This window comes from Neomonachus schauinslandi, chromosome 12, assembly GCF_002201575.2.
Source record: "Neomonachus schauinslandi chromosome 12, ASM220157v2, whole genome shotgun sequence".
NCBI lineage: Eukaryota > Metazoa > Chordata > Mammalia > Carnivora > Phocidae > Neomonachus > Neomonachus schauinslandi.
This window is the reverse complement of record NC_058414.1, coordinates 30,842,885-30,867,684: the sequence shown is the minus strand read 5'-3', so window position 1 is coordinate 30,867,684 and position 24,800 is coordinate 30,842,885. Positions and strand designations below refer to the sequence as shown.

Below are 24,800 nucleotides of genomic sequence, written 5' to 3'. Positions count from 1 at the left end.
CTGAGGAGCAACAGTCCTGCAGCAGGAATGTCCTCTCCTTTCTGTTGCTCCTCAGTGGAAGAGCCAGGAGAGAAACGCATATCAGCTGAATCATGGGGGACACTTAACATTTATAGAGTCGTGTCTCTACATATCTACATAACGCTCCATATCCATGGAAATCCTTATATTCGTTAATTTCCAGTGAAATTGAACCATGAGAGAGGATGGACTCTGAAAAACAAACCGAGGGTTCTAGAGGGGAGGGGGGTGGGAGGATGGGTTAGCCTGGTGATGGGTATTAAAGAGGGCCCGTTCTGCATGGAGCACTGGGTGTTAATACGCAATGAATCATGGAACACTACATCAAAAACTAATGATGTACTGTATGGTGATTAACATAACATAAAAAAAAATCCAACCTGTTTCGAAACTTGTCTTCTAATCAGCATTCAGGCGAGCAGGGCCGGAGCACGCGGAAGTGGTGAGGCTGATTGGCTGGGCACAGGGGCGCCAGGGTGTGGGCTGTGCCCTCTCCTCTCACTCCCAGAGACGCAGGAAACCAGGGCGCTTTCGAGCAGCGGCTCCTCCTGGCTCTAAGAAGCCGGGTCCGCTATTCGCGTCCGCCGGGTCTTTCCTTTAAAGTCAGACTCTCTTCTTCCAAAATTCTCATCTTGGTGGATGTTCCGAGGGAAAGCCCGAGGTAGGGGAGCGCGAAGCAGAGGGCTAGATGGGGACAAGTTCGCAGGAAGGGTCGGGCTCCCCAATTTCCTGAGCTTGGTCCCTGTGGGAGAAGGGCTTCGGAGGGGAGGGAGGGGGAGACTCCTCTTGGCCAGTCCCCCGGGGAGCTCCTGGAGCACCCCAGCCCACAGTCTTCGGCGCTCGCCACGCGCGCACTGGGTTATGCTGCCCGGAACGCGCAGAGCCCGCGCGGTGCGGAGAGCGGCTCTCGGAGCGGGCGGCAGGTGCCCGGGGCAAGCATCACCGCCCCGAGAGGAGCCGGGACCCAGAGCCGCACAGGCGGCGGCCAAAGTCCAGGATGGGCCGCCGCCCTCCCGCGGCCCGCATGGAGCGTCACCTCCATATCCTGCGGGTTCCCCATCTGATCGATGGCCTGTGGTTTCTCCTCAGGTCACGATGGATCTTGAAGGAGGCCGTAATGGAAGAGCAGAGAAGAACTTGAAAATGGGCAAAAAAAGGTAGCCAGTTTGTTTCACTTTCATACTTTAAGTGGCTTGAGAAATTTTGGAGATGTATTTCTAGTCTCCAGCTCCGAAGTAAATGAAGACGGTATTTTTAACCTTAAACGCAAGTGGTTTTTCGGCAGAAGTTCACTGGCTGAGTGGAGGACAGCGTTTACACATTCCCACGGCCTTGATGAACTTCTTCCTCAGGCTTACTGCCCCCCACACGCCAGTGCTCTCACATCCTTCTCTGTGGTTTAAGGAACTTTCTGCTTTACGAGCGCCGTTGATCGCCCACGTCCCGGGACATGGGCTGCTTGCGCTGTGCTCCGCGGTCCAGTCTCTTGCTTCTGGTGAAACAAACATTCTGGACATAGAAACACTGCATGTTTGTGGCATGGCAGATGGGACAGAAGGCCAAAACCACATGTAGGTGTTAAAAAAAAAAAAAAAAGGCAATGACTATCTGACCGGGTAGAAGACATTCTGGAAAGAGAGCACTGCAGTACCAAGGACGCTACTAGCATTGTGTGAAATTATTGGTAATGGAACCACAAAGGGAAATAGTAAGCAAATTTTGATCACAGTGCAGTGTCCATACAGGAAATTTTAAACTTTGCTCAATAGGTTCATTCTTATTGTAAATTGTAATAAAAATTAAAAAATAAAGTAAGTATATTAATATTATTAGGAACCAAGCTTTTCCGTGTAAAAGAAAAATACAAATAGGGACATCAAATAAGTTTTTAAAAATAATGTTAATACAAATAGGGACATCAAATAAGTTTTTAAAAATAATATTAAATTTGAACCGGACTTCAGTATGCACTCATGATTTTTTAAATAGTTCACTTTCTATCCACCGAAGGGGACAGTAGCAGTGAGTACACTCATTGTCAGATCTTGGTTTCTGAATACCATTCCTCACTAAATGGAATCTGTACTCCATGGAGAAGTGGCTAATTACAACCATGGATGTTGGGATTGGGGGCAGATACAAAATGAGCTTGGACTATCTTGTTGTTCAAAAAGAACACAAGAGCTGGCATCACTGTGCTTGACTGTGAAATACTGTATAGAGTATAGTCCATGAATCTTTAATAACAATTCTGAAACGAGGAAAACAAAAAAGGTGGGAAGAGGTGGGGAGAATAAAGGAATATCTTTTTTTTAATAGAAAAATGCTATCGTATTGGAACCTGCATTGTTATCATTGATTCAGGCAAGGATTGTTATGGATCTTAAACCATTCAAAGAAAAGTTGTATCTAAGACTTATCCCAGATTTTTGCTAGGAAAAAAGGAAGTGGGGATTTTCACTGGAGAGATTTTTGCAGTTAGCAATCTTAACCAAGTGATCAGACCTGGCGTCACTCATGGTGGAGTCCTGTGTTAGTGACATGACACCACCTGGGAAGTATGTTTGCAAAAACATTTAGTCTGATTCCTATCAAGCTTCTAGACTGATGCTGTCCAATAGAAATACAATGTGAGCCCCATTTGTAATTTTTAATTTTCTAGTAGTAACATTAAAAAAAGTAAAAAACAAGTGAAATTAATTTTGAAAGTATATTCTAAAGAAGCCAGAATATTTAAAATCTTATTTCCATATGTAATCAGAATTATTTTTTTTTAAAGCTTTTATTTATTCATTTGAGACACAGAGATATATATAGAGAGAGAGCATGAGCAGTGGGAGAAGCAGAGGAAGAGGGAGAAGCAGACTGCCCGCTGAGCCAGGAGCCCGATGTGGGGCTCGATCCCAGGACCCTGGGATCATGACCTGAGCCAAAGGCAGACGCTTAACCATCTGAGCCACCCAGGCGCCCCGTAATCAGAATTATTAATGATACAGTTTACATTCTCTTTTTCATACCAAGTCCTCAAATTGGCTGTGCATTTTATACTACTGCACATCTCAATTTGGACTCAGTTTGACACTGACATATCCAAGATGCAGGACAGTCTACAAGACATCTTGTTACTACAAAAAGTCAGTGTGGGTGGAGGGGGCAGAAGGACGTCTAGATTTAAAAAAGAGACTGAAGAGACAAAACCATATAATGTGTAAACCTTGATTACATCTAAGTTCAAAATCAAAAAAGGAAAAACCTATAGAAAACATTCTTGGGAAATTTGAAAGTAGGTTGGATATTAGTTGATATAAAAATTGCTATTAGTTTTCTGAAATGTGAAAATGGTAGGAAAATGTGAAGTGCCCTGAAAGTTTGCAACTTACTTTCAAATGACTCAGCAAAATATTAACAATGATACTGTATACTTACATAGATAAAGAACATAGGGTCAAAATGTTAACAGTTGTTGAATCTAGGTGAATTTTGTGTGGGTAGTCATTATTAGTGTTCTTTCAATTTTTCTATTTGAAAGTTTTCATAATGAAAATTTTCATATACACAAAAAGACTCCGTATAGTGGAAGGGAGATATTGCCCTTTTTGTTTTTAGGTTGTTTGTTTTGTTTGATACCTTAAAGAACTATGTCCTTAATACACAAACACTTAGGGATATTGGAGTAAGAAGTACTGAGGGTATGTGGAAAGAAATGGTAAAGAAATTCGTTGGAGCCTGCTCATACCTTCATTTTATTATTGATTCTTACCATGCCTACAGACTTCTTTTAAACAAAAAATTGTTTTTTTAGGTAAGTAATTCTTATTAAGCTGTCCTCACCATCACTGATTTAAATCTGTTCTTAGTACAACTATATATATTTTCCCTAGTCTTACTGAGGTATAATTGACATACAGCACTATGTAAATTTAAGGTATACAGCATAATGGAGTGACTTAAACATAGTGTGAAATGATTATCACACTATGTTTAGTTAACATCTATCATCTCATACACATACAATAAAAAGAAAAAGCAAAAAAATTTTTTTCTGCTTGTGATGAGAACTCTTAGGATCTATTTTCATAACAACTTTCATATGTATCGTACAGCACTGTTGACTGTACTCATCATGTTGTACATTACACCCCTGGGACTGCCTTATCTTTGTACCTTTGGCTCAAATTCCTCTAGTAGCCACCCCCTCTCAGCCTCTGATAACCACAAATCTGATCTCTTGTTCTATGAGTTGTTTTTTTTTTAACTATATGTTCTAAATTGGAATTATAAAGAAGCATGTGGCTTTGCTAATATATATATAATACTCAGATGATAGTATCATTTGGAATATATGTATTTCTAAAGGTCTGATAAGCGACTTGCCTTATGTAAGTCCTGTGTTTCAAGCTGATGAGGATATATTAATGATCTAGTAGGGATGAGAGATCAATGTGGAAATGCATTTCTATATAATGCATTATCTTAGAAGTCTGAGGTTGTACTGAATAATAGCTTAGCGTTTAGGGGATAGGCTTTTCCTTTTAAACTTGGCTTTGTTCCAGCTGTGTGACCTTGGACAAGTTCATGAACTCTGTTCACCTGCAGTTGTCTCAGCTCTGGCAGAAGGACAAAAATGTGCCTGCCTCATAGAGATTGAGATAAGATTAAATGAGATTGTGTTTGGGAAGTGTTTACTTAGCCAGTATTCGAAATATTATAAAATTTCCAGAGTAGGAGCAGTTTTAGAGAATGAAAAAATAAATAAAAGGCTTGGAGCTAAAATTCAATTATGTGTGACTGCTTTTTTCCTCTCATCCTGGTTCCAGAGATACTGAAACCATGCTTTAGTGGGAATAGGGTGGGACCAATTCTGAAGAGCTATGTTTGTGTATTTTGTGTGTTTTCATGTCCGTCTAACATCACCTTAAAGCCAAATATGGGGTAAGCTGTGGATTTTTTTTTTCCTTTAGAAGTCTCTTCAATTCTTTGACCTCGCTTAGCGTAAAGAACAAAGACAAAGATGAATTTAGTTTTGAACTTGAAAATCTGTATAAAAATAATGTGATTCTTCTCTGGAATAGTCTTTCATTTGTACATATGAAAATAAAGATGCAGAGGCTGCTTTTGGTCAGTTTGCTTGCATGCTCTAGGTGGCCGTCACACAGAGTGGAAAACAGCTTATAGCTAGAGTCATTTGAATCTGGACTCAAAATAATAATTAGCCTTCTTATTCCTGAGGACAGCTTTCTGATAGTTTACAGACCATCTTTTTTGATTATAGCTTTTCTAGATTGGAATTTATTGCCATAATGGTACATTTAGGGCTCCAGACATCCTTTCAGAATTAGATTGGCTCATAGAGAATGATTTAATTACCTTTCTTCTTAGGTTAGTTTATCCCCAGTATTTGATTGCCACTACTCTCCATTCATAGAGAATGATTAAGGATAATATGTAGGTAGTATGTAGATAGAATATCTACTGCTAGAATTACTTAGATGATAATTAAGAGAATTAACTCTGGAGAACATGAATGATTTTGTAATTACAGGTCTTCCTTAACTTACCATAGGGTATTTCCCCATAACCCCATTGTGAGTTAAAAATATCGTAAGTTGAAAATGCCTTTAATACACCTAACCTACTGAACATCGTAGTTTAGCCTAGCCTACCCTAAACATGCTCAGAACATTTACATTAGCCTATAGTTGGGCAAAATCATCTAACGCAAAGCCTGTTTTATAATAAAGTACTGAATATCTCATGAATTTATTGAATACTGTACTGAGAAACAGCGTGGTTGTACGGGTACAGCATGGTTTTGAGTGTATGGGTTGCTTACCCTTATGATCTCATGGCTGACTGGGAGCTGTAGGTCACTGCTTCTGCCCAGCCTCACTAGAGAGTACTGTGTGCATATTGCTAGCCCAGGGAAAACATCCAACTTCCATACTGGAAGTATAGTTTCTATTGAATGCATAACACTTTCTTACCATCCTAAAGTCAAACCATTGTAAATCAGGGACTGTCTGTAGAATAAAAACAGGAAGCTCTCTTTTATTATTATTATTTTTAAAGGTTTTATTCTTTTGAAAGAAAGAGCACAAGCCGGGGGGTGGGGCAGAGGGAGAGAGAGAAGCAGACTCCCTACTGAGCAGGCAGCCCAACATGAGGCTTGATTCCAGGACCCCGAGATTATGACCTGAGCCAAAGGCAAATGCTTAACCATCTGAGCCACTCAGGCACCCCAGTATTATTGTTTAAAAATTGCAAAAGTTGTATGTCTGTGTATTCATCATAGAAAATTAGGAAATACCAAAGGTACAAAGAAGAAAATATTTTGAAAGAAATCTTATACCCAGTGATAATCACATTTACAGATTTCTAAGATACATGTAAATATGTTTAAACTTCATAAATGGGATCATACTATTAATGTATATTTTTATGGAATAATATAGACATGTTTCTTTGTCCTATTATTAAATGTAGGATCTATGTTAATACGGTCATTTAAAAATTTACATAATTTTAAAAGTTTTGTGTAATCTTGTTGCTGTTTTTCAGTAAAAAAGATGAGAAAGAAGAAAAGAAACCAACTGTCAGCACATTTGCAATGGTGAGTCTGAATTTATTCAGTGTTCAAAATGCTTTGGAAATTTGACGTCTTCCCTAGAAAAGAGATATTTCATCTGGTATAATCTTTTCTTGGAACGTATGTTAATGGAGAGGTAAAATGAATAGGTTTAATTTAGCTTGTTTTCAGTGGAATGCCAATCATAATATACCATGTAAATTGAGCCTCAACAGCCACTCTTCTTGGCCTACATTCCAGTATTCTGCTAATTTTTTATGTGGCCAGTGGTCTATCATCTATGCAAGCACTTGTCCCTATGATGGTCTCAGCCATCTAGATAGAGGAGACCAGCCCCAAGGGGGTGTGGTTCTAAACGGACACAAGGTCCCTTGTCATCAGTGGCTCTCAAATTCTGGCAGGTTTGAGGTCAAAGTCTCAGGCACCCAAAAAATAAAAGTTAACATTGCATTATTTATTACTATGAACTTAGCACATGTCATTATTCCTCTTTGCTGAATAACTAATAATCTCAAATTTGAACCTTTATATAATTCATCTCACTTTCTGGTTGCATGGTGGTTGCTTGGGATCAGGCTTGGAATAAGACAGGGATTTTATAGGTGTGGCTGGATGGTGGTCTCTCTCTACCTGGATACTTCTTTTCTTCTTTCCCAAGAACCTGGAACACTACTGAACCACTTAAGTCTGGCAGTGAGTGCATACTTTATAATTCAGTCATAACACACCAGATAATTTTTAAATGTTGGTGGTGGGGGAGGGATAGGCTATCTTGTAAAATGGATATTAGCAAATGGATTATAAAAATAGTTACAGGCAGGAAAGAAACAGTTGCCTGACTTTGACACTGGGGACTCTGTTGTTACTTTACATGATCATCTTCTTGCGCTAAAGTTGCTCTGGCTATGGTTTCACCTTTTGTCCTATCACGCCGCTCTTTGGAATATTTTGGGAATGAGACTACATGTTTAGGTCATTCTCAAAAAGACTCCTTGGGAGGGTGTGTGCCTGAGTGGTTCAGTAGGTTAAGTGTCTGACTCTTTATTTCGGCTCAGGTCATGATCTCAGGGCTGTGAGATTGAGCCCCATGTCGGGCTCCATGCTCAGTGCAGAGTCTGCTTGGGATTCTCTTTCTCCCTCTCCCTCTGCCCCTCCCCCTGCTCATGCATTCTCTCTCTCTCTCTAAAATAAATAAATCTTTAGGAAAAAAAGCCTATTCAAAAGGGGCAGTTTTTGTTTTATATTTCATTCTTATTTATTAAAAGAACGTTTTATGTTAAAGTAGGGGTATTCCCAAGATTTAATTTCAGTTTTGTCATTTTGAGACCAAAACGTTTCTGTCTTTTGTAGTTTAGTTTTTATGATTTGTAGCTTACGTTTTTTTTAAAAGTCTTATTTTAGAAAATCTAACAGATCTAATATAGAGAGGTAATAATATCGATACAATTTAAACCACCAAAGAATAAAAATCTGGGGTTTAAATGTGAGGGAATGACAACACATACAGTATTATATGCCATGTGTTGTTCTAAGGATATAGAACTCATTCAACTGCTGCAACTCCCTTTGAGATAGATACTATTATTATTCTAATTTTACAGAAAAAGAAACTGAGGCCAGACATACTAGTTTGCCCACCTGATACACAGCAGGGCCAGGATTCAAACCTGTAAAGCTCATGTTCTCAATCACAGTGCTCAGGATGGCACAGAAGGAATATACTGTAAGACTTTTGAGGAAGAGAAGTACTATTTATGTGGCTTTTCTTCATGTCTTTTTCCTGAGGAGTCTGACATAGAAAACGAAACTGGACTTGTATGTCAAACCTATAATAGATACGAGGACACATTCAGAACGTTTAACAGTTTGGCGCTGATGTTATCAGCTAAGACAAAAATTCATGTGTCGGGGCTCCCCAAGAACCCCAGGTTCTATGATTCACTAGGAAGAGTGACTCTCGGGACTCAGCATATTGTCATACTCTTTTTTTTTTTTTAAAGATTTTATTTATTTGACAGAGAGAGACAGGCAGAGAGGGAACATAAGCAGCGGGAGTGGGAGAGGAAGAAGCAGGCTTCCCGCTGAGCAAGGAGCCCGATGTGGGGCTCGATCCCAGGACCCCGGGACCATGACCTGAGCCAAAGGCAGACGCTTAATGACTGAGCCACCCAGGCGCCCCATATTGTCATACTCTTGATACTCATGGCTAGGATTTATTACAGCAAAAGGATACAAAGCAAAATCAACAAGGGGAAAAGGAAAGAGGGAAGCAGAGGTCCAGGAGAAACCGGGCATAAGCTCCCGGAGGCTTTGCCCAGTGAAGTCACACTTAACTCTCCCAGCAATAAATTGGGACAACTATGAAATGCTACCAGACAAGCTCATTAGAAACTCAGCACTCAAAATTTGTACTAGGGGCTGATCACATAGGCATGGCATATACCAGAATTCCAGACTCGTAGAAGGAAGGCAGGTATTCAGCATAAAGCACTTTGTCCAAATAATTTGGCCATTTTTATCAGTTAGGCAATGTTAACCCCTAACCCCAAATCCAAGTTCTAGATGCCCACCAAGGGCCAACCTTGAACACAGGTCTTGTGAAACAGCAAGTCTCAGGCTTACAACGTTATTTCTACTATGAGACTTCCTGGCAGTCTTGACAAAGTGATGAAAAAAGAGGTAAGTAATTTCAAGTTTTTCTATGAGCATTTTTTAAAAATATTGGGCCTTGTTTCCAAAGAACAAGAAACATAAAAGTAGAATAAAATCTAAAGCAAGTAAGGAGGGCGCCTGGGTGGCTCAGTTGGTTAAGCGACTGCCTTCGGCTCGGGTCATGATCCTGGAGTCCCGGGATCGAGTCCCGCATCGGGCTCCCTGCTCGGCGGGGAGCCTGCTTCTCCCTCTGACCCTCCTCCCTCTTGTGCTCTCTCTAATTCTCTCTCTCTCAAATAAATAAATAAAATCTTAAAAAATAAATAAATAAATAAAGCAAGTAAGGAAATGGGACAGATGGAAATCAGGACAGGAAAAATACCAGTGGGGCTGCAGTTCCTACACACAGCACTCCTGAAAGATAACACGCCCTTGGCAGGAAGGTGCTGCAGATTCAACTCTGAGCATGCTACTTCATGTATCTCACTGAAAAATTAATTTTTTTCAGAAGAGTTAATAGCTATTATCTATCCAGTGCTCCCTCTGTGCCAGGTACTTGTGAAGCACAGTGACCCAATGACATAGACGCTTGTACTGTTCTTACACTAGATGATGAAACAGAGAAGTTAAGCAATACATCCAAAGTCCCAGATTGATTTAGCTAGTAAGAGGGCAGGCCCAGAATTTGCCACGGGAAGGCTGACTTGGGGCTCCATCCCAGGACCTTGAGATTATGACCTAAGCCAAAGGCAGATGCTTAACCCACTTAGCCAGCCAGGGGCCCCTCCAGAGCTAGAGCTTTTTTTTTTTTTTTTTTTAAGATTTTTTATTTATTTATCTGAGAGAGAGAATGGGAGACAGAGAGCATGAGAGGGGGAGGGTCAGAGGGAGAAGCAGACTCCCCGCCGAGCAGGGAGCCCGATGCGGAACTCGATCCAGGGACTCCGGGATCATGACCTGAGCCGAAGGCAGTTGCTTAACCAACTGAGCCACCCAGGCGCGCCCAGAGCTAGAGCTTTTAACAACTTTAATCACTTATGATAGTTTATGATCGGTTAAGCTTTTATCTGCTTGGAATTAGAGTTCTCTTTTGATACTGTGATCTTCTGGCCACCTGGTCATTCCTCAGTCATTGAAGATTTTACCACCAGGTTCAGTGTCTCCCTTTCCACACCCAGAGCTCCTACTATCTTGGGTAACTTTTATGGTGTTCTGGGTAACAGGTGCTCCGTGACCTTCACAGGTGCAGTCATCTGTTTCTCCCCTTCACCCCAGCCATCTGCCTGTATACTCACATCCTGAATTGTATTGTGTTTCGAAACTGTTGTGCCTCCAAAGTGACCAACTGAAGCAGCAGCTGAAATCAGTCAGCTATCTCTTTTCTTTTCAATCTGCTCACTATTCTCTCTGGATATTTGGCCCATTGACCCATCACTTTTCCATCAGCCCCTTCTCTTGCCCAAACTATAAACATCCTTTCACTTGTCATCCCAGCAAAATCACCGTCTGCTTTCTTTCTTGCTTTCCTTCACCTAATTGTTGTAGCACACCTCACAACAGGGTGTATTCCCAGCCGAAATCCTACTCTTCTCAGTGACTATGTCAGACCTCTACACTTTTCAGATTTCCCACTTCTCTTCTTCCCCCTTTTGTGGATGAGCTCTCCTTTTATTTCACAAACAGAATGGAAGCCACCTGACAAAAGATCATCCTCCCAATCTACAAGCATATCTCCCCCTGGATTAGATCCTTCTTCCTTCCCTCCTGATGTACCAGGAAGAATCTGGTTCTTAAAACTAATCACTCATTAGGGGCACCTGGGTGGCTTAGTCGGTTAAGCATCCAACGCTTGATTTCAGCCCACGTCATGATCTCAGGGTCATGAGATCAAGTCCCATGTCAAGCTCTGCACTGAGCTTGGAGCCTGCTTAAGATTCTCTCTCTCCCTCTCCCTCTGCCCCTCCCCGCCCCCACACGCACTTTCTCTCACACTCTGTCTCTTAAAAAATATGTAACTCACTCATTTGTACTTTGACTCCCACATCCTCTGCCTTCTCAAGGACCTTACATTACTATTATTATCATCCTTTCTCTTCTGTATCTACAATCTCTCCCTCTCTATGGGGTCTTTCCCATTGGCATTTTTATGGGAGGTATCTTCAGTTCCACTAACCATCCTTCAAGCCACCCCTCTCTTGCTCACTTCACACACAGGAGCTGCCTTTACTTGTGTCAGTTTCACTTTGCATTCACTTCTTAACATATTATAACTTGGTTTCTGTTTCCACCACTCATCAAATTCAGTAGACCTGTCTGGATTCCATCTTGACTTTTAAGTCTCCACCGTATTCTTTCTTCTCTTCGCTTCCATGATGCTACAGTCTGCTGATTTGGGTCTTATCTCTCTTTTTAAATTTTTTTAAAAAGTTTTATTTATTTATTTGACAGAGAACATGAGCAGAAGGAGGGGCAGAGGGAGAGGGAGAAGCAGACTCCCCACTGAGCAGGGATCCCGACGCAGGGCTCGATCCCAGGACCCCAGGATCGTGACCTGAGCCAAAGTCAGATGCTTAACTGACTGAGCCACCCAGGCACCCCTCTCTTATCTCTTTTGTCCTTTTGTCATTTTAGTCTGTGAAGTTAGAGTTCCTTAACCCCTTATCCCAGGACTCAGTGATTGTGTTGACATTTTCATACTTTCACATAGACATTTCCAAATTGTTTTCATGCAAAACTTCTTTTTCATTTGAGTTTCATTCCACACAGTTTTAGTTTCTATCCATTTGCAGTGGTTTCCTTTACCAATTTGTAGTTACTTTTGTTCCTCCATTGATGAAGTTGGCATGTAATTGCTTCTACTTCTCTCAACTATGCTCTCATTCTTCTTCTATTTGGGTAACCTTAATAATGACTCCTAGGCCTGATGTTCCTTGACCTTTTCAGTTCCAACAACCTTGACTCCTGCTCCTTTAGTAAATTACATTTGTGAACAAGGACCTTGGGTTTATCACCTGGGTGGACTCCCATCTAAGAAGTTGTAAACTCAAAGGTATCAGTCTTCAACTTTTCAACCTCAATTTTTTATTCCTTCTAGCTTAGCCTTTTAACTTTGTTATCTTTTTTTGGACTTTGTGTACTCATTTCCTATTGCTATTGTAAAAAAGTACCACTAATTTAGTGTCTTAAAACAACACAAATTTATTACCTTATAGTTCTGGGGCCAGAAGTCTCACTGGGCTAAAATCAAGGTGTCAGCAGAGCAGGATCCCTTCTGGACGCTCTAAGATAGAATGTCCCCCCCCCCCCCCAGCTTCTAGAGGCTGCCTGCCTTCCTAGACTTATGGCCTCTTCCTGCATCCCTCCAGCCTCTTCAGTCATCATTTTTCCTGCCACTGAGTCTGAACCCCTTGCCTCCTCTTGTAAGTATCCTTGTCATTACATTTGGTCCACTTGGATAATACAGGATAATCACCCTATCTCCAGACCCTTAATGTCTGTAAAGTCCCTTTTACCATGTAAAGAAACATTCACAGCTTCCTGGGATTAGCATATAGACATGTTTATGGAGCAGGGCCCTTATTCTGCCTACCACACCTGGTCAAGGCTTTGCTTTCTCAACCACTCTCTATTGCTGGTCCCTTTACTCCATTTCTGCTCTTCTAAAAAGCCATTCTATCAATAGTAGTCACACCAAATCTCCTCAGTTCCTGCCTTTCCTTTGCATTTAGTTGGGAAGTTTAGAGCAAAACCCAGACTCCCTCCTCTGGCTATAAAGGCCCTGTCTAATCTGTCCTCTGGCTCATCTCTGACCTCACTGCAGAGAAATCTCCTGCACTCTGCTCTTGCCACAGTGGTAATTCTGTTTGGTCCTTGAGATACCATTTGTTTCCTTTATTCTGTAGGATGTTGTTCATTTCGGTTTCCTTCCTGTATTTTCACCAATCATCTCTGTGACTGATGTACGCATAAACGTGTGAGACGTCATTAAATAGTCTGTCCTTGATGTTGCTTCCTTGTCTGGTGCCCATTCTCTTGCTTTACCTTTTGCCCCAAGATCATCAAAAGGACAGTCAACATGCTGTCTCTATTACTTCATTTTCAAATGATTCTTAACCCCAGTCACTCTTTTTCTCTTCCTGGATGATCTTATCCAGCTCCCATGACTTCTGCTATATATGCTAGTATCATGAAACTGCATTCCAAACTCTGAATTCTCTCCATGTGCTTCTCAGATAGCACTTCCAGGATGAGCCATCAAATAGCACAAAATGAGATTTCCCTGTGTCCATTCCCTCCAAACTCTTGCCTCCTCTGGTTTGCCCTAGCTCAATGAAGGGTGCAAAGTCAATCAGCTTTTTATTACTGCTTCTACACCTCATACCCCAATCTTCTCTGAGCATACTGCTCTGCCTACTGTTCTTTCTGGCTAGAATGTCTTCCTTCTTGTTTCTGAATATATGCCAAACTTGCAAAGCTGGGAGGATGCAAAACGTCCTCTGTGAAGCTTTTCCACAAAGGGGGAAATGACCATTTGCTCAGTTCTCTGTCTGCTTTACTGCATACACTATGTTGTCTTAGCATGCAGAATATAGATTGCTTATACTTCTTTGCTTTGCCTTCCTCCTTCTCTTTAAGCACTTTGGAGGCAGGACATAAAGCTTTGGTATTTATCTGTCTTTTATCAGTCATTAGGTAGGCATTGAGTAAATATATATATTCATGGCCTGCTTGTTTTTATTATGGCCAGTGATTAGCTTTGGAAGTAAAAGATCCTGTGGGAGTAGGGAGAAGTGGAGAGAAATCCTTGTATAACAACTCTTTTCTCTTCCTCTACTGAGGAATTTGATATTTTATCCACTTTAATGGAGTCTCTAAGAGAAGATGAATGGCTTCTGCCTATCTCTTCCTCCTTATTTGTGTTTTTTAAAAATTTTTATTTATTTATTTATTTTTTATTGTTATGTTGATCACCATATATTACATCATTACTTTTAGATGTAGTGTTCCATGATTCATTGTTTGTGCATGACACCCAGTGCTCCATGCAGAACGTGCCCTCTTTAATACCCATCACCAGGCTAACCCATCCTCCCACCCCCCTCCCCTCTAGAACCCTCAGTTTGTTTTTCAGAGTCCTTCGTCTCTCATGGTTCTTCTCCCCCTCCGATTTCCACCCCCTTCATTCTTCCCCTCCCGCTACCTTCTTCTTCTTCTTTTTTTTTTTTCTTAACATATATTACATTATTTGTTTCAGAGGTACAGATCTGAGATTCAACAGTCTTGCACAATTCACAGCGTTTACCAGAGCACATACCCTCCCCAGTGTCTATCACCCGGTCACCCCATCCCTCCCACCCCACCCCCCCCCCCCGCAAACCCTCAGTTTGTTTCCTGAGATTAAGAAATCCTCATATCAATGAGGTCATATGATACATGTCTTTCTCTGTTTGACTTATTTCACTCAGCATAATACCCTCCAATTCCATCCACATCGTTTCAAATGGCAAGATCTCATTCCTTTTGATGGCTGCATAATATTCCATTGTGTATATATATATATATATATATATATATATATATATATATATATATATCATATCTTCTTTATCCATTCATCTGTCGATGGACATCTTGGCTCTTTCCACAGTTTGGCTATTGTGGACATTGCTGCTATAAACATCAGGGTGCACGTACCCCTTTGGATCCCTACATTTGTATCTTTGGGGTAAATACCCAGTAGTGCAATTGCTGGGTCGTAGGGTAGCTCTATTTTCAACTTTTTGAGGAACCTCCATACTGTTTTCCAGAGTGGCTGCACCAGCTTGCATTCCCACTACCAGTGTAGGAGGGTTCCCCTTTCTCCGCATCCCCGCCAACATCTGTCATTTCCTGACTTGTTAAGTTTAGCCATTCTGACTGGTGTGAGGTGGTATCTCATTGAGGTTTTGATTTGGATTTCCCTGATGCCAAGCGATGTTGAGCACTTTTTCATGCGTCTGTTGGCCATTTGGATGTCTTCTTTGGAAAAATGTCTGTTCATGTCTTCTGCCCATTTCTTGATTGGATCATTTGTTCTTTGGGTGTTGAGTTTGATAAGTTCTTTACAGATTCTGGATACTAGCCCTTTATCTGATATGTCAGTTGCAAATATCTTCTCCCATTCTGTCGGTTGTCTTTTGGTTTTGTGGACTGTTTCTTTTCCTTTGCAAAAGCTTTTTATCTTGATGAAGTCCCAGTAGTTCATTTTTGCCCTTGCTTCCCTTGCCTCTGGCGATGTTTCTAGGAAGAAGTTGCTGCGGCTGAGGTCGAAGAGGTTGCCACCTGTGTTCTCCTTTAGGATTTTGATGGACTCCTGTCTCACATTTAGGTCTTTCAACCACTTTGAGTCTATTTTTGTGTGTGGTGTAAGGAAATGGTCCAGTTTCATTCTTCTGCATGTGGCTATCCAATTTTCCCAACACCATTTGTTGAAGAGACTGTCTTTTTTCCATTGGACATTCTTTCCTGCTTTGTCAAAGATTAGTTGACCATAGAGTTGAGGGTCCATTTCTGGGCTCTCTATTCTGTTCCATTGAGCTATGTGTCTGTTTTTGTGCCAGTATCATACTGTCTTGATGATGACAGCTTTGTAATAGAGCTGGGAGTCCGGAATTGTGATGCCGCCGGCTTTGCTTTTCTTTTTCAACATTCCTCTGGCTATTTGGGGTCTTTTCTGGTTCCATACAAATTTTAGGATTATTTGTTCCATTTCTTTGAAAAAAGTGGATGGTATTTTGATGGGGATTGCATTGAATGTGTAGATTGCTCTAGGTAGCATTGACATCTTCACAATATTTGTTCTTCTAATCCATGAGCATGGAACGTTTTTCCATATCTTTGTGTCTTCCTCAATTTCTTTCATGAGCATTTTATAGTTTTCTGAGTACAGATCCTTTGCCTCTTTGGTTAGATTTATTCCTCGGTATCTTATGGTTTTGGGTGCAATTGTAAATGGGATTGACTCCTTAATTTCTCTTTCTTCTGCCTTGTTGTTGGTGTATAGGAATGCCACTGATTTCTGTGCATTGATTTTATATCCTGCCACTTTACTGAATTCCTGTATGAGTTCTAGCAGTTTTGGGGTGGCTTTGGGTTTTCCACATAAAGTATTGTATCATCTGCAAAGAGTGAGAGTTTGACTTCTTCTTTGGCGATTTGGATGCCTTTTATTTCTTTTTCTTGTCTGATTGCTGTGGCTAGGACTTCTAATACTATGTTGAATAACAGTGGTGATAGTGGACATCCCTGCCGTGTTCCTGACCTTAGGGGGAAAGCTCTCAGTTTTTCCCCATTGAGAATGATATTCGCTGTAGGTTTTTCATAGATGGCTTTTATGATATTGAGGTATGTACCTTCTATCCCTATACTCTGAAGAGTTTTGATCAAGAACGGATGCTGTACTTTGTCAAATGCTTTTTCTGCATCTATTGAGAGGATCATATGATTCTTGTTCTTTCTTTTGTTAATGTATTGTATCATGTTGATTGATTTGCGGATGTTGAACCAACCTTGCAGCCCAGGGATAAATCCCACTTGGTTGTGGTGAATAATCCTTTTAATGTACTGTTGGATCCTATTGGTTAGTATTTGGGTGAGAATTTTTGCTTCCATATTCATCAGGGATATTGGTCTGTAATTCTCCTTTTTGATGGGGTCTTTGTCTGGTTTTGGGATCAAGGTAATGCTGGCCTCATAAAATGAGTTTGGAAGTTTTCCTTCCATTTCTATTTTTTGGAACAGTTTCAGAATAGGTATTAATTCTTCTTTAAATGTTTGGGAGAATTCCCCTGGGAAGCCATCTGGCCCTGGGCTTTTGTTTTTTGGGAGATTTTTGATGACTGCTTCAATTTCCTTAGTGGTTATAGGTCTGTTCAGGTTTTCTAGTTCTTCCTGGTTCAGTTTTGGTAGTTCATACATCTTTAGGAATGCATTCATTTCTTCCAGGTTATCTAATTTGCTGGCATAGAGTTGTTCATAATATGTTCTTATAATTGTTTGTATTTCTTTGGTGGTGGTTGTGATCTCTCCTCTTTCATTCATGACTTTGTTGATTTGGGTCATTTCTCTTTTCTTTTTCATAAGTCTGGCCAAGGGTTTATCAATCTTGTTAATTCTTTCAAAGAACCAGCTTCTAGTTTCATTGATCTGTTCTACTGTTCTTTTGGTTTCTATTTCATTGATTTCTGCTCTGATCTTGATTATTTCTCTTCTCCTGCTGGGTTTAGGCTTTATTTGCTGTTCTTTCTCCAGTTCCTTTAGGTGTAGGGTTAGGTTGTGTACTTGAGATCTTTCCTGTTTCTTGAGAAAGGCTTGTATTGCTATATACTTTCCTCTTAGGACTGCCTTTGCTGCATCCCAAAGATTTTGAACAGTTGTGTTTTCATTTTCATTGGTTTCCATGAATTTTTTAAAATTCTTCTTTAATTTCCTGGTTGACCCATTCATTGTTTAGTAGGATGCTCTTTAGCCTCCATGTATTTGAGTTCTTTCCAGCTTTCCTCTTGTGATTGAGTTCTAGTTTCAAAGCATTGTGGTCTGAAAATAGGCAGGGAATGATCCCAGTCTTTTGGTACCAGTTGAGACCTGATTTATGACCTAGGATGTGATCTATTCTGGAGAATGTTCCATGGGCACTAGAGAAGAATGTGTATTCCGTTGCTTTGGGATGGAATGTTCTGAATATGTCTGTGAAGTCCATTTGGTCCAGTGTGTCATTTAAAGTCTTTATTTCCTTGTTGATCTTTTGCTTAGACGATCTGTCCATTTCAGTGAGGGGGGTGTTAAAGTCCCCCACTACTATTGTATTGTTGTCGATGTGTTTCTTTGCTTTTGTTATTAATTGCCTTATATATTGGCTGCTCCCATGTTAGGGGCATAGATATTTACAATTGTTAGATCTTCTTGTTGGATAGACCCTTTAAGTAGGATATAGTGTCCGTCCTCATCTCTTATTACAGTCTTTGGTTTAAAATCTAATTTGTCTGATATAAGGATTGCCACCCCCAGCTTTCTTTTGGTGTCCATTAGCATGGTAAATGGTTTTGCACCCCCTCACTTTCAATCTGGGGGTGTCTTTGGGTCTAAAATGAGTCTCTTGCAGACAGCATATTGATGGGTCTTGTTTTTTTATCCAATCTGATAGCCTATGTCTTTTGATTGGGGCATTTAGCCCATTTACATTCAGGGTAACTATTGAAAGATAGGAATTTAGTGCCACTGTATTGCCTGTAAGGTGACTGTTGCTGTCTATTGTCTGTGTTCCTTTCTGGTCTATGTTGCTTTTAGGCTCTCTCTTTGCTTAGAGGACCCCTTTCAAGATTTCTTGTAGGGTTGGTTTTGTGTTTGCAAATTCCTTTAGTTTTTGTTTGTCCTGGAAGCTTTTTATCTCTCCTTCTATTTTCAATGACAGCCTAGCTGGATATAGTATTCTTGGCTGCATATTTTTCTCATTTAGTGCTCTGAATATATCCTGCTAGTCCTTTCTGGCCTGCCAGGTCTCTGTGGATAGGTCTGTTGCCAATCTAATGTTTCTACCCTTGTAGGTTACATATCTCTTCTCCCGAGCTGCTTTCAGGATTTTCTCTTTGTCTCTGAGACTCGTAAGTTTCACTATTAGATGTCGGGGTGTTGACCTATTTTTATTGATTTTGAGAGAGGTTCTCTGTGCTTCCTGGATTTTGATGCCTGTTTCCTTCCCCAAATTAGGGAAGTTCTCTGCTATAATTTGCTCCATTATACCTTCTGCCCCTCTCTCTCTTTCTTCTTCTTCTGGGATCCCAATTATTCTAATGTTGTTTCGTCTTATGGTATCGCTTATCTCTCGAATTCTGCCCTCGTGATCCAGTAGTTGTTTATCTCTCTTTTTCTCAGCTTCTTTATTTTCCATCATTTCATCTTCTATATTACTGATTCTCTCTTCTGCCTCATTTATTCTAGCAGTTAGCGCCCCCATTTTTGATTGCACCTCATTAATAGCCTTTTTGATTTCTACTTGGTTGGATTTTAGTTCTTTTACTTCTCCAGAAAGGGTTTCTCTAATAACTTCCATGCTTTTTTCAAGCCCAGCTAGTATCTTTAAAGTGATGATTCTGAACTCTAGATCCGACATCGTACTAATGTCCGTATTGAGTAGGTCCCTGGCAGTCGGTACTACCTCTTGTTCTTTTTGTTGAGGTGATTTTTTCCGTCTTGTCATTTTGTCCAGAGGAGAATAGATTAATGAGAGAACAAAATGCTAACAGGGTAAAAACGTCCCCAGACAATATACTCTAAACAAATCAGAAAAGACCTGAAGCAGTGGGAAAAGAAGGGAAAGAGGGAAAAAAGAAAAAGATAAAGATAAAGATAAAAACAAACAAAAACAGAACAAAACAAAACAAAAAACAGAATATGATCAAATATGATCAGGCTGGTATATAGATCAGTGCCACACACTAGATTTTGGGTCTATTTTGGTCTGTTAGAAGAAAGTGCCTCCCAAAATTTTAAAGAAAAAAACCTTATATATGTACAAAAATAAGGGTTGATATGATGAAGGGATGGAATATGACTGAAAAGATGAAAAGTATAAAAAATTTTATAAAAGGAATTGATAAGAAGTTGTTTGAAAAAAGAAAGAAGAGGATTTAAAAAAAAAAAGGGAGAGAATGTGATCAGGCAGGAGAGTAGAAAAAAAGCATACAATAGAGATTTAGGGTATATTTTGATCTGTTAGAAGAAACTACCTCAAAATTTTAAAGAGAGAACAACTTATATATATATATGCCAAAAATACGGGTAACTTCTATGAAGGGATAGAATATGACTCTAAAAATGAAAAATAAAAACTTTTTTAATAAAGGGATTGATAAGATGTTGGTTAAAAAAGGGAAAAAGAAAAATTCCAAAAAAAAAAAAGACAGTTAAAAAAAAACTAACTTTGAAAAACTAAAGAATCATGGTAAAAAAGCCATGGATTCTATGTGCATTAGTCCCCTAGCGCTGGAGTTTTGCCATTCTCATTGATCGGTAAACTTGGTCTTGGCTGGCTGTTCTTACTGATCTTCTGGGGGAGGGGCCTGTTGCCGTGGTTCTCATATGTCTTTGCCGGAGGCAGAATTGCCCCGCCCTTGCTGGTCCGGGCTAAGTAATCTGCTCGGGTTTGCTCTCGGGAGCTTTTGTTCCCTGCAAGCTTTCCCTCCAGCTTTGGAGGCTGAGAGTGAAAATGGCACCTTCCCAATCTCTGCCCTAGAGGAGCCGAGAAGTCGGGGTCCCGCTCCTCAGTGAGCCCCCAGAGAAAAGCAATCAATCACTCCCGTCTCCCTGGTCTCCGGCCGCACTATGTGCTCACCCAGCCTGTGACCGAGCATTTCTATCTCTGGCACACAACCCCGTGTGGAGTCTCCAAGCCCAGTAGATCCCTGCGGTGCGCTCCCGCACCTCTCCTCCTGTGGGAAGAAGGTGAGTCTCCCCGGATCTGCTGCTTGCTGGGTCCCTGCTGGAGGAGCAGTGGCCCGACTGTGCGGCGGATCACGGTTTATGGCAACCCCGAGTTGCGAGCCCGCGCCTGGGCTCCGCCTCTGCAGCCGGCTTCCCTGCACCGTTACCTGGGAGCTCTGCCACACTCAGGCACCCCCGGTCTTTCTGTGACCCCGAGGGTCCTGAGACCACACTGTCCTGGAGGGTTCCACCCCCCGCCTAGCCAGTGGAGCGACATCCCTCAGCAGAGCAGACTTCTAAAAGTTCCGATTTTGTGCTCCGCGGCTCTATCACTTGCCAGAAGCGGCTGACGGAGGCCCTCCCCCGCCGTCTATCCTCCCGAATATCACCTCGGATTCACTTCTCTGCACGTCCTACCTTCCAGAAAGTGGTCGCTTTTCTGATGAGAGAGTTGTTGCTATTCCTTTCTTCGATCTCCTGTTGGGTTTGTAGGTGTTCAGAATGGTTTGATCCCTATCCAGCTGAATTCCTGAGACCAGACGAAATCCAGTTCTCCTACTCCTCCGCCATCTTGCTCCGCTCCCTTATTTGTGTATTTTTTAAAGAGGTGGATGAATGCTTAGTTAAGACAAAGTAAATAATGGCAAAATTTAGCCTGTGTTTCAATGAAATATGAAAAAAAAGTCAAAGACATATTTTCCCTGTTTTAATTTGTAAAGAAGAGGATGTTATTGATTATGGTTATGTCATTAACTCAAACTTGAGCTTACTTGATTACATTTTTAAGAGCTAGAAATATCTTATTTTATATATTTTTTTAAAAAATATTCATTTGAGAGAGAGAGGCCTTTGTGCTCTACCCCTCTTCGGGCAGAGGGGGAGAATCTTCATGCAGACTCCACACTGAGTGTGGAGCCCAGTGCAGGGCTCAGTCTCATGACCCATGAGATCATGACCTGTTCCGAAACCAAGAGTCAGATGCTTAACTGACTGAGCCAACCAGGTGCCCCTAGAAAAAATTTAAATGCAAATGCCTAAGTATATATTAGATATTCTTACATCAAACTTGAATTTTTGCTAATTTTTTCAAAAAAGATTTATTTATTTATTTGAGAGAGAGAGAGAGAATGAGAATGTGTGGGGGAGAGGCAGAGGGAGAAAATCTTCAAGCATACTCCACACTGAGTGCAGAGCCTGACTTGGGGCTTGAGATCATGACCTGAGTCAAAACCGAGAGTTGGATGCTTAACCCCGAATTTTTGCTAATTTTATAACTCAGCTTTACTAGTTCTTTCCTACTTCATGGACTGCCAGTCACTACTGCCAAGAACCATTCTGCTATTTATTTCTCCACTTGTCAATTTAATACTTACTTCTACTTGTTACTACTGTAAGTTCCTTTTTAGCTAACTTTAAGATTAGCATCTGTCTCTTTGTCTCTAAAATCTTTCTGCTGATATGTCTTTTATGTTGCCTGATCTTGATCTTTGTTTGAGTTTATGTTCCCTGACTAGACCTATGATTTGTTTTTTATTCACTCTCCTCCCTAGCTTACAAACCTGCTGACTCTACCTCATGCATCCACAGGACAGCCACCTGCATTGGGTTTTATCCACAAACCCCCACAGAAGACTTCATCTGTCTCTGGTGCTTTTTTCTTTTTTGTTTTTTCCGTTTTCTTTCATTGTTTTTCTTTTGGTCCTTAACTAGTTCCTTGAATTATACAGGCGAAGTATTGATTGCTTCTCAAGTGGACTGTTAAGAGCCCTGAGCCCATTCCCCTTACTGTGTCTTCTTATCATCACTTTCTGGATGCAGAGAAGTCTGTCTTTACTTTTGACTTGCCTAGGATTAAAGAGATTATGCACATCTCCACAAGTCAGTCATTGTGGCCATATTCTATCTTTTCAGGAAATCTCTTTTTTGGGAAGCGTGCAACTGATTCTTCCTTTCTCCTTCCTTCTCACTATTGAGGCCTAATTGCATTCAGATCATTTTACATTCATGCTAATTTCATTATGCAGCAGATCTTTTCTTTTACTCAAGCCACTTTCATAAAGCAGCAAAATATTTCCTCAGTGGTGTCCTCAGAGGGGCCTTTGGGAATCAAGATTTTTTCTTGGTTAAAAAAAATCTTGAGATGAAAAGTGGTTTCTATTCTTGGAAATCAGAGCAACAAATACGTATTTCTATAGTTGTACCATTAAAAACTTTTACCATTTCCCACAATGTCCCATCCATCTCATCAAACCTCATATATCAGAAAAGAAGACAAACTGAGTCCAATATGAAAAAGTAGGTCAGAACTCAATAGAAGAGTCAAATGCCCATTTCTAATTAGGTTATTATAATTGTTTAGGTTGGGCCAGGATGGTAGTAGTAGTAGTCTGAGAAATGTTAGGATTTTGGATATATTTGGAAAGTAGAGCAAACTATCCATGAAACTGTGCTAATTGGTCCTATTCTTTATGTTTTCTTTCTTTTTTTTTTAAGTTTCGCTATTCAAATTGGCTTGATAGGTTGTATATGTTGGTGGGGACAATGGCTGCCATCATCCACGGAGCTGCACTCCCCCTCATGATGCTGGTTTTTGGAGACATGACAGATAGCTTTGCCAATGCAGGAATTTCAGGAAACACAACTTTCCCAAACACAACTAATGGAAGTAAGTATTATTTGCAGCACTGATTTTATTGGAAACTCAAAGAAAAATCTGTTACTTAGAAGCGATGTTTAACTCTTATGAAATACACTAGTGGGTTTACTTGTGTGGGAGATGGAGGGATCTGAGCTATAGTTCATACTGGTAATGAGTTTGAGAAGATAATATTCACAAGCATTAGAATCCACATTGGAAGTGTTGGCAGAGATATGTAGAAAAAGACAGCTCTGTTAAGTCAGAAAGATCCCAGGAAGTTTCAGAAGAGGTAAAAGAACCACCTAATCTAGACGTCAAATGATAAGTAGGAATCTTATTCTCTGACATAATGGATATGGGTGTCAGAGACAGGAGTCTAGGATGATTCTAAAATTTGTAGCCTGAGAAACAGGATAAACTGGATGCAGTTACAATCAACTGAGATAAGGAGGGTGGAGAGAGAGTAGGTTTGGGCAGTAAATACCAGAAACTTAATTTTGGGTATTGTCACAGGTTGGGCTCTTCGGAGAAATATGGCCAAGAGAAGTTGTGTGGGTGTGTGCGTATGTGCGTGTGTGTGTGTGTTTTAGGATGGAAGAAATAATAGCTTGTTTGCATGTTAATGGAAATGATCCCAAAGAGAGAAGAAAATGATGCTTTGAGAGAGAGGGAAGAGATTTGTTTGCATGATGTCCTTGACAAAGGATGGAATATGATGCCCAAAACGAAATACTTGCTTTAGGTAGAAGCATGGATAACCTTATCCAGAGTAACGTGTGGAAAGAGAGAGCATGTGAGTGCCAGTGTCCAAAGCTGAGTTGATGAGGAGGTGAGAATTTGTGGAAGTTTTCTCGGGATTACTTTAATTTTCTCAGTGAAGTAGGAAGTAAGACACTTGGCTGATCAAGAAAGGAGATCTAAAAGAGTCCTCCAGGAGAGTGGGAAAGTGAATGGACTACTGAAAAGATTTGGGTGTCACACACACTCTCACATTCACAGTTGATTGAGGAGGGACTGGTTGATAGCTCTGAGCTCTCATGTCACCTTTAGTCAAGCCTCGATTGATTTAAACTCAGCTTCCCAAAGACTTACAACCTGGTGGGTGCTCAAGAGGTAGAACTTTTGAAAATGCCTATTTGAGAATACACTTGAGAATACATGGATATTCACATAGCTTTTTCAACTTTTAGTCCCTGATGAATGTTATAAATCCTTTCCCCAAAAGTGTGCATATACATATTCATACCATTTGGGGGTATTTATGGATCCTAGAAACCCCTTTTTTGTAATTCTGAAGAACACATTGTTTACCCTGAGGCAGGCTTACTTCAAACCTGTGAATGCAGGTACGAGTTGGGCCAGAATATTTTATAGTATGTTGGAACTATGTAAAATCCTATGGATTTATTATGTCCCTTTATGGCATTCAGAAGAAGCTGCCAGAAG

General features: G+C 40.6%; 1 protein-coding gene across 1 annotated transcript in view; it reads left to right on the top strand.

Annotated features, from left to right (window-relative positions):
- The first annotated feature begins 627 nt into the window (after positions 1-627).
- ABCB1 (ATP binding cassette subfamily B member 1) overlaps positions 628-24,800 on the top strand; it is a 115,383-nt gene continuing 91,210 nt past the window's right edge. The window contains exons 1-4 of the mRNA XM_021689632.1: positions 628-682; positions 1,111-1,178; positions 6,580-6,631; positions 23,210-23,381. Coding sequence (XP_021545307.1) covers positions 1,117-1,178; positions 6,580-6,631; positions 23,210-23,381 — 286 coding nt within the window. The 5' untranslated portion in view covers positions 628-682; positions 1,111-1,116. The remainder of the gene's footprint in view (positions 683-1,110; positions 1,179-6,579; positions 6,632-23,209; positions 23,382-24,800) is intronic.